The sequence below is a fragment of the Epinephelus fuscoguttatus genome, linkage group LG5 (assembly GCF_011397635.1).
Source record: "Epinephelus fuscoguttatus linkage group LG5, E.fuscoguttatus.final_Chr_v1".
NCBI lineage: Eukaryota > Metazoa > Chordata > Actinopteri > Perciformes > Serranidae > Epinephelus > Epinephelus fuscoguttatus.
This window is the reverse complement of record NC_064756.1, coordinates 25,795,259-25,805,226: the sequence shown is the minus strand read 5'-3', so window position 1 is coordinate 25,805,226 and position 9,968 is coordinate 25,795,259. Positions and strand designations below refer to the sequence as shown.

At 41.5% G+C, this 9,968-nt stretch overlaps 1 protein-coding gene across 1 annotated transcript; it reads right to left on the bottom strand.

Annotated features, from left to right (window-relative positions):
* Positions 1–3,192: 3,192 nt before the first annotated feature.
* Positions 3,193–8,230, bottom strand: LOC125888568 (extracellular calcium-sensing receptor-like). Its single transcript, XM_049575976.1, has 6 exons — positions 8,001–8,230; positions 7,528–7,825; positions 6,558–7,349; positions 6,158–6,385; positions 5,876–5,999; positions 3,193–4,106 (listed from the first exon to the last, which is right to left on the bottom strand). The coding sequence occupies exons 1-6, from the start codon at positions 8,228–8,230 to the stop codon at positions 3,193–3,195; spliced, it is 2,586 nt and encodes an 861-aa protein (XP_049431933.1).
* Between the last annotated feature and the right edge of the window lie 1,738 nt (positions 8,231–9,968).

Sequence of the window (9,968 nt, the reverse complement as noted above, 5' to 3'; positions counted from 1 at the left end):
ACATGCCTGGTTCCCACTGTGAAGCATGGAGGAGGAGGTGTGATGGTGTGGGGGTGTTTTGCTGGTGACACTGTTGGGGATTTATTCAAAATTGAAGGCACACTGAACCAGCATGGCTACCACAGCATCCTGCAGCGACATGCCATCCCATCCGGTTTGCGTTTAGTTGGACGATCATTTATTTTTCAACAGGACAATGACCCCAAACACACCTCTAGGCTGTGTAAGGGCTATTTGACCAAGAAGGAGAGTGATGGAGTGCTGCGGCAGATGACCTGGCCTCCACAGTCACCGGACCTGAACCCAATTGAGATGGTTTGGGGTGAGCTGGACCGCAGAGTGAAGGCAAAGGGGCCAACAAGTGCTAAACACCTCTGGGAACTCCTTCAAGACTGTTGGAAAACCATTTCAGGTGACTACCTCTTGAAGCTCATGGAGAGAATGCCAAGAGTGTGCAAAGCAGTAATCAGAGCAAAGGGTGGCTATTTTGAAGAAACTAGAATATAAAACATGTTTTCAGTTATTTCACCTTTTTTTGTTAAGTACATAACTCCACATGTGTTCATTCATAGTTTTGATGCCTTCAGTGAGAATCTACAATGTAAATAGTCATGAAAATAAAGAAAAGGCATTGAATGAGAAGGTGTGTCCAAACTTTTGGCCTGTACTGTACATATATATGTAAAAATTACCCTCTAACCCTTTTAGGGTGGTATCTGTATCATCCAAGCTTGGGTCCTCTACCAGAGGCCTGGGAGTTTGAAGGTTCTGCACAGTATCTTAGCTGTTCCTAAGACTGCACTTCTGGACTGAGGCTTCAGATGTTATTCTTGGAATGTACCAATCTCCCAGTTTGGGGGTCACTGCCCCGAGTGCTCCTACTACCACAAGGACCTCGTCAACTTTGACCTTTCACACCTGTTCCAGTTGTTCTTTCAACCCTTGTTACTTCTCCACCTTTTCGTGATCCTTCTTTCTGATGTTGCTGTCGACTGGTATCGCCACATCTACCACCAATGCCCTCTTCTGGTGTTTGTCAACCAGTCCCACAGGATCTTAGCCCTGTGGTTCTCAACCACCTTTGGTGGTGTGTCCTATCAGAATTTGGGAACTCCATGTCCGTACTCGGTACAGATGTTCCTGTACACTATCCCAGCCTCTTAGTTGTGCCTCTCGATGTACACTGATCCTGCTTGCATCTTACACCATGCCACTATGTGCTGGACCATCTCAGGGGCATCTTTGTACAGCCTGCAACTTGTGTCTGATCTGCTGCGGTAGACCCTGGCCTCTATGGCCCTTGTGCTCAGGGCCTGTTCTTGTGCTGTGATAATTATTGCTGCTGTGCTGTCTGTCAGTCCAGCATTCTCCAGCCACTGGTAGGTCTTCTTGATATCAGCCACATCCTCTATCTGACAGTGGAATGCACCATGTTTCCCTCCATGTTTGCTCCTCCACCTCTTTGCTCTCACCAGGTTTCTGTTGTCTGAGGCATTCACTTAGCAGCTCACCCTTTGGGGCCATCTCCTTGATGTACTCCTGGATTTTGGATGTGTCATCCCGGATAGTGGTTCTGATGCTCACTAGTCCTCGATCTCCCTCTTTCCACTTAGTGTATAGCCTCAGGGTGCTGGACTTGGAGTGGAAGCCTCCATGCATGGTGAGGAGCTTTATTTTCTTGATATCTGTGGCTTCTATGTCCTCCTTTGGCCAGCTTATGATCCCAGCTGGGTATCTGATGACTGGCAGTCCATACATGTTGATGGCTCAGACATTGTTCTTACCATTCAGCTGACTTCTCAGGACTGGCCTTACTCTCTAGAGGTATTTGGTTGTGATCGACTTCCTTGCAGCCTCCTCATGATTCCATTAGCCTGTGGGATCCCAAGGAACTTGTAGCTGTCCTGGATACTTTCTATGTTGCCCTCTGGTAGGTCAACTCCTTCAGTTCTGATCATCTTGACTTTCTTTGACACCATATGACCACACATGTCTAATCTGGATGACATCCCTCTGTCCTTGCTGTAGATCCTGGTGGTGTGGATCAGTGAGTTGATTTCTTGCTCATTCTTGGCGTACAGCTTGATGTCATCCATGTAGAGCAGGTGGCTGACTGTGACTTCCAAATCATTATCCATAGCCAGTCTAAACTGGGCATGTCAAGGCACCAGACTTCTAACTCTGCAAGGACATCAAGCAACTGGTCTCCTTGGATCTGCACCTTTGGAACAAGGACACAGCAAAGACTTCACCTGGAACCACAGTTATTTCCAGACTCCAACTGCCGGCAAGCAAAATCAGCATGCCACAAAGCAACTCTTCCCTCCATTCAAGGATTAGTCATGTAACAACTCGCCATAGCATTATTACAGTTGTACAGGCTAAGCAAGAGTGTTTGATTCTGTCATTTGTGATTTAATGCTGTTTATTGAGTGATTTGTTGTGATCTTTGTTGTAGTAAGGATGTTGTTTAGTTGGCGTCACCAAAGCTAAATGATGTTAGTTTGCTGATGTTTTACATAGACAGAGCCTTGCATGCAACTAAGCATCCTCTGCATTAGCCCAGACTCTCTTGCAACACATATGACAGACACATAGACAGATTTAGAAATTGGCTTTCAACAAAGGTACACCCAACGAGGAGACTTGTCGCTTCATCTCCTTTGTCTTTGCCCTAACTAACCATGCAGACCTTTTGTCTCTCTCTCTCTCTTTCTCGCACACGCATGCATGCACGCATGCACGCACACTCACACACACACACACACACACACACACACACACACACACACACACACACAAATGCTTGTATATAGTGAGTTAGAATTTGCGTGTTTTGTTTGCTTTGCTTTCTTTCTGAATAAATATATTTGGATGAAAAGTCATCCTCTGTCAAGAACTCTGAAATCCTCCAGCCTTTACTATTAATAATTTTGGTTATAGTTATTAATTTAACTATTAATCACAATTCCAAATTGATAGTTTGGTGTATTTTATGAGACTGATATCTTAAAGTGGCTTATGTTTTGCTATGTTGTCAGTAATTAATTGATATACAGTGGAAAAATACTACAGTAGTAAAACTGAAGGATTTAGTACAATGAAGATAGTCTGTTTGACAATCTACTTAACTGATCATGAACAAATTAAAATGACACTTGAATGCTTTTGCCATCATATTATTTTAAGTTTTCAGAAGGATTTTGGTGCCCCCTTCCCCATCATGTTCTTTTTTGTATTCTTCTCAGGTTTCAATAAGATAATATAACATTTTGGAATAAATATACAAATGAGCAGTCCAAAACTGGAGGCCAGAATAGCAAATATCTCCACAGCAACACTGAACTTCCCAGGGGAGCTGACATATGATGGAATAAAGGTGATCCATACTGCACAGAATATCAGCATGCTAAAAGTGATAAATTTGGCCTCATTGAAATTATCAGGCAGTTTCCGAGCTAGAAATGCAAGAATAAAACAGAACATGGCCAAAAGTCCGATGTACCCAAGAACAGCCCAAAAGCCTACAGCTGAGCCCAGAGCACACTCTAAAATAATTTTGTCTTTGAATTCCTTAAAATTCTTGAATGGAAAAGGAGGTGAAATTGTTAACCAGAGGATACATATGATAACTTGTATGAGAGTAAAACCCAGGACACTGAGCTTCTGCTGTGCAGGCCCAAACCATTTCATCACATTACTACCAGGAAGTGTTGCCCTGAAGGCCATTAACACCACTATAGTTTTCCCCAGAACACAAGACGTACAGAGGACAAAGGTAATGCCAAATGCTGTGTGTCGCAGCATGCAGGACCATTCAGAGGGCCGGCCGATGAAGGTCAGAGAACACAGGAAACACAGAGTCAAGGAGAAGAGCAGCAGGAAGCTCAGCTCAGAGTTGTTGGCTCTGACAACAGGAGTTTTCCTGTATCTGAAGAAAATGAATGCCACAACAACAGTGATGCATGTTCCCAGCAAGGACGCTGCAGTGAGCAGTGCTCCCATTATCTCTTCGTATGATAGAAACTCTACCTCCTTCTTTACACAGGCATCTCTTCTGTCATTTGACCAGAACTCAGGGTGGCATTGCACACAGGTGATAGAATCTGAAAAATTACAAAGATGGTGTCAGACATGAGTTTTTTGTGTCTATGTTGCATTTTTTCTGTGTATAAAAGACAGAGACTACATGTTTACCGGAAAAGAAATGGATAACATTTTGACAGCTACATGGTATCATCATCAACTATTTAACGCGTAAATAGAAGTCTTTAGGGGTCTACCCGGATCTGAGACCCGACTCGGGACCTCTATGGGTTCAGTTCCATTTTTTTTATGGCCAGCTGGGTACAGGTATTGTTCTCCTCTCTTACCCTTCTTTGTATAATCATGTGTAATACCCGCATGGACCCAAGAAAACCTGGGATTTTTTTAACCTGAAACTGCTTTATTCAGTGTTTTTACCAGTTTCAATCATCAAATCAGTTTGTTGTGGAGAAGAACAGATCTCTGAGGATAATTTAGCTCCTGGTAAAAACCTCTTGAATGTCTGGATCTTCAGTTATCAGAGAAAAAAATGTGAACACACAATATCCAGTGCCAGGCTAACAGAATTGTTCTTTGAACCAGGCTCTAACTAGGGTTGCAACAATCCATCAATCTGGATTGATATTTTCATTCAATAAACAATGATCCAATATCATGGATTTAAAGTGAAAACATCTATCCCTATCATCATCTTTAGGTTTTGCCTTTATTTTGAAATGCTGTGTCTATGGGGACTGACTAGCTTCTGGAGCCAGCTTTAAGTGGCAATTCAAATAATGTTTTGTTTTATGAATAATTAAGAAATTTCATTTTTTAAGAATTTTGAAAATACATAATCACTCTACTCTAAAGTGTCTTGTTTCAAATTACATTAGATTTTTTTTAAATTACCAATTATAAAATACCCAAAGTAAATGAAATATATATTTCGAATACAAGTAACAGAATTGCTGCCCACCTCTTCATTTTGCATGGAGGCCCCATACATAAAGTTACGGTGATGACATTCTGTACCTGAGAATCTCAGAGGAAAAGTAACAGCTCAAAAAATAAAAATCAGTCCTACCTTATGATTTAAGGTTCTGAGCCACATTTACAAACAAAGAAAGTACTTTGTAGTTTATTTCATAGTTAGAGTAGCTCTATGCAAACTTCAGATGACTTGTCAGGACAGCTAGCAGCTAGCAGTGTTAACTCTATAAACAGCACTAGACGATGTCAACAGTGCTGACAGAGCTAACGGTGTTAACCAAAGGGGACCCACAGAGCGGGCACTTCCACTATGACACCATCTTGATATCAGCACTAACTGTCATATGTGCAAAGTGTAAAGCAGCAGTGATGAATAGGTCACTGGGATACACAAATACACGATCTTGCACAAATAGCCGGATATAGCATGAATGTTGCATACAGAACTTTTTGCAATTTCAGACCTTGTGACTTGTTTTGGTTTCACTGAATAATACACTGCTGTGTGACCAGAGAAGTCTAACAATGAATGTGCTGAAAACAAAACAAATGGGTGCAATCTTGCCAGGATTTTAAATACACTCAGATCAAATATATATTATTTTGATACTGGGGATTTAACCTTGATATGCTTTTCCAAGATTTTGCATACAGCCATGTAGTGTACTTCAGAATCATGTGTCCATATATGTTCAGCATATTTGGTGCAATGATTTTTGATATGATATTGATGTTTTTTTGTGTTTGGTTAAAAAATGGCATGCTTTTGAATTCAGATTACAGTTAAAGGCTATCATTTCTAAAACTGATGTCATCTTCTTAATTTTAATTTGTCTTGCATTAAATGTCACTACACCTGTAATGTTGCTTATTTCTCCCTCTGCACATCTTAAACAGTCATAGCAGCAGACAGGCTTTCCTTTCTGGAGAACCTTGCGAGTTCCTGGAGGACACTTCTCACTGCAAACTGACACAGGCACCTACATGAAAAAAATGACTCTGAGCAAGGTGTTGTCTTTGTAAGTCTCTACAATTAATTTTGATGCTTCAAAACCAAGCAACCAACATTATGATGAACTTATACAGTTATAACAATTGAGCTGCAACTAAATGTTAAAATTATGACATGATAGCTCACCTGTTGTGAGTTCTGTGACCAAATTATAGACTTTCTTTGTAAATTCAGCTGTTTGTCTGCAGGTAAAGACGCATCATAGAAACCAACTGTGACAAAGTCCACAATGCCATTTTCTGTTGGCTGCCAGTTTATAATTTCGTATTTTGCTGCTGGGTCTCCATTCTCATTAAAGTAAACCTCCTCTCCTTCCTTTGTTTTGAAATGAACCTTTTTCATGTGCTGTAAAATCTGAGAAGATGTGCATCAATGTAGATCATTATCTGATACAATTTTGTAGGCATATTGGCTCAACAGTATGACTGACAGACTGCAAAAATATTTGTTTAGAGTTTAAAATGTTATCCCTGTTAATCTGAATTTATATAAAAGCTATAATTCAAGTCTTTGTTGTTCAACTCACCGTATATGGATCTAGCTGCATCTTGTTACATGTTTTATTACAGCTGAACATACTATGAAGTGCGTGGGCCACAGCATACACTCCTTTATAGACATTGTTAAAGATAGGCATGAGCGACATATCAGTGAAGCTGCTCTGCACTCCAGTCAGATCCTCATGTCCAGTACATTCTCTCTGATTCTCTGCTGATGACTTTGAGTGCTTGAACTTACAGCTGAATAATGTCTCCCAAAACTCTGTAAACAATTCATTACTAGATGAATTGAGAGGCTTCACATCCAATATGAACTCTCTCATGCCACTGACATGTGCTTTGGGGATGGACAGGCCAATGGCACCATCCAGAACATGATGCCTATTCATGGCTGCAGTTTGGGAATCAGAGATCCAGCCTTCACTACCGACCCACTGGTACCCAGTCAAGTTGTGATGAGACAACTCATGTATAAGCACATCCATATCCATGTGGGAGAGGAAAGCAACAATCACCTTGGAAGTGGAAGCTTTGATAATGTCAATTATCTTTTGTATTTTGTCAGGTGGATCTGTTCTAAAGAAAGACACAGAGTACTCCAGACAGATGCCCAGCTGCTGGGCTGTTTCTGTAAATGTGGCCATGCCATTGTTCCCATAATCATCATTTGTTCTCACAGCTCCAACCCAAGTCCAACCAAAGTGCTTGACCAACTGTGCCAGGGCTCTGCTCTGGTAGTAGTCACTGGGTATTGTCCTGAGGAAGGATGGGTACTTGGTTTTATCACTGAGACAAGCACAAGTGGCAAAGTGGCTGATCTAAAATGAAAAAAAAAAAACAAAAAACAAAAAACATATATATTCATATCCCAAGATAAAGATGTCAAATATGAAGCATGTACAACCATGACGTACATTGACCAGCTGGAAAAATCACCAAATAATATATATATTTTTTCTTACACAAATATAATTTCATTTTGTCAATTTTGCCTACCAGCGGGATACTAAAGGGTCCAATGACAGTAGCTATAGCCATCCAAGGAGAGGAAGAGGTCTCTCCTATAATGGCCTGCACCTGGGCAGGTCTGGAACATATTGCCTCTGAGGGTGCAGATAACTCCTCATTACCATTAGCCAAAGCCAGTGCAACCCTCACACCTCTGGCAATAGAGCCACAGACATCATAGATCTTGTAGCCCAGAGAGATGCCAGGCAGCAGGTCTGTTCTGTTATTAATCTCCTCTATGGCAAAGAACATAGCTTGGGCATACTGGAAACCTCTGAAATTCAAACTTCATGCAGACAGTTATAAAAGAGTTCAGACTACAAACAATTTTTTTATACATACAATATGGAATATTTCTTATTCCAATATTCAGTTTGATAACCTTTTTTGTACCTGATGTATCTGTACCAACATCCATTAAGATATTATAAATCTAAATAGATTTCTACAGTATAATTTACCTGGTGCATTTCAGTGGCAGTGGTTTGTGCATGTAGTTGTCCTGTCTGGTTTTCCAGCTGCTGTGAAAAGAGAAGATTCCCCCCAAAATAATATCCCCATCCTTAGATAGCTGGGGGTTCTCAGGATCCCCTCTCTGCCTGCACACCAGCTCCTCAGCCTGGGAGAAAAATGCCATCAGCAACAGTGGTAAGAGTGCCCATCCCTTTTCTGGCCACCTCTTTGTAGACATTGTATTGTCTAAGAGAGCTAAAACACTTGTTGGCATCACATGTACCTTAACATAGATTAAAAGCTTGCACTGGTATTTATAGACTTTATGGAGCAGTGTAAAAATAAATAAATAAATAAGACTGTGATGTTTTATCTCTATGGACCTACAAGGTGGAATGAGAGGAAGGAGGTTCTGAAACTGTATATGTTAATAAAAAGAAATAAGAATATTAAGTTGTATTTTGCAAAAGGTTTTCTCCTTTTTACATTCATATTTTAACATTATTTGTACTTAAAATTTCAGTTTAAACACTGAAAAATAATGCGAGATAAACGTGATATAAAAATTGAGTCATGGGGTACACTGAAATGCACCATAACAGTACAGTCTTGTTAAAAATGCATCACAGGATTTTTTTGTTTTGTTTTGTTTTTCAACTATTAATTTTGTTCTGGTACGTCCTCAACACTCACCCCACTACTGCACAAGGCCACTCGTACTGTAACACTGCATGTAGAGTGTGTGTTGACAACAGTGACAGGGTCCCTGCCCACCTGCTTGTAGGCCTGGGAAATGCACTCACAAAGCCATCCCGCAAGGCAGTTCTTGGACAGGCCCTGACTCACCAAAGCACACAAACAGCTGTTCAGTGCAAACCGGGCAAAGAAGATGGAATTTTGTCTCCCTATTCCCAAAATGGGCTTGAAGGCAAAACGCAACGAACCGTGTAACTCTTGTCCTGAAAGAGCTCCTAAGTTATATTTACCAAAGAAAGGATTTGGTCTCAGAGTAGCCCCACTGCAGTCAACATGAAGCAGTATGCAACTTGGGTGCACTGACAAGGCAGTTAGTTCATACACTCTCTCAGCTGAGGTCAGCACAAACAGTAAAGCTGTCTAAAATGACATCACCATCGGAGAAGAGCACTCTCAAAGCCTTAAGAACCATTGGCAGTACCCGTTGCAGAAAGGAGGCACACATTACCAGGCATTGTCTCCAGGCCCCTTGCAAGAACCGCTTAACAAGAGGATGGTTTAAAATTGTTCTGTTGCCAAAACCCTCATAGCAGGAAGAGATTACTGCTGCATATACTTGAATAGTGACATAAGATAGCCATCTATCCACCAAACACTGCAAAAATGAGAGAATAGATCCTCAACAGGGCAGCTGACCAGACTCCACCCTGCCTGTTGATATAGGGCACCACTGTTTGTTTTCAGTCTTGACCAGCATATACCTCCCCTGTGTCATGAACCTGAAGTGTTAGGGGACCAAGTTCAGTATTGCAGGTCACCCTGCAAAGACGACTGTAACCAAGCATCGCAGTAGCCGAAGCGATTGCATGACATTCAGTGGCATTACCATCACACCTCAACACTGTTTGGAAACTGCCCGCTGCAGGGCCAACTCTCTGTATTCCGACAGAGAGTTGCCTGCAGCCTGCTTGCACTGACCAAAACCACAAGAAACTCCATCTGTTGGTATGTTGGGGGTCGCTCATCTTCAAGTTGATTGCAAATCCCAGCAACTAAGTGTGAGATCATCTGGGTTGTGTGGAATATAGCCCATTCTTGACGATAAGGTAGTGGAAATGAAGAAGACCCTCATGCCATGGTGGTACAGCCACTGATGTGCCGCATCACATTTACACATTTACTGAAGATAAGGGGCACCAGGGAATAGTTGAACTGCACTCTGATGTAGTTGGAGGCTATTCCCTGGATGGTGAAACGCAATAAATGTATGTATTTCAGAA

Excerpts from the sequence above, each read along its gene's own strand:
- LOC125888568 (XM_049575976.1), bottom strand. The coding sequence starts at position 8,230 with ATGTCTACAAAGAGGTGGCCAGAAAAGGGATGGGCACTCTTACCACTG. Across the intron at positions 6,386-6,557 it reads TGCAGCTAGATCCATATACG|ATTTTACAGCACATGAAAAA; the intron begins GTGAGTTGAACA and ends ACATCTTCTCAG. Across the intron at positions 4,107-5,875 it reads AGAAATAAGCAACATTACAG|ATTCTATCACCTGTGTGCAA; the intron begins GTGTAGTGACAT and ends GTAATTTTTCAG.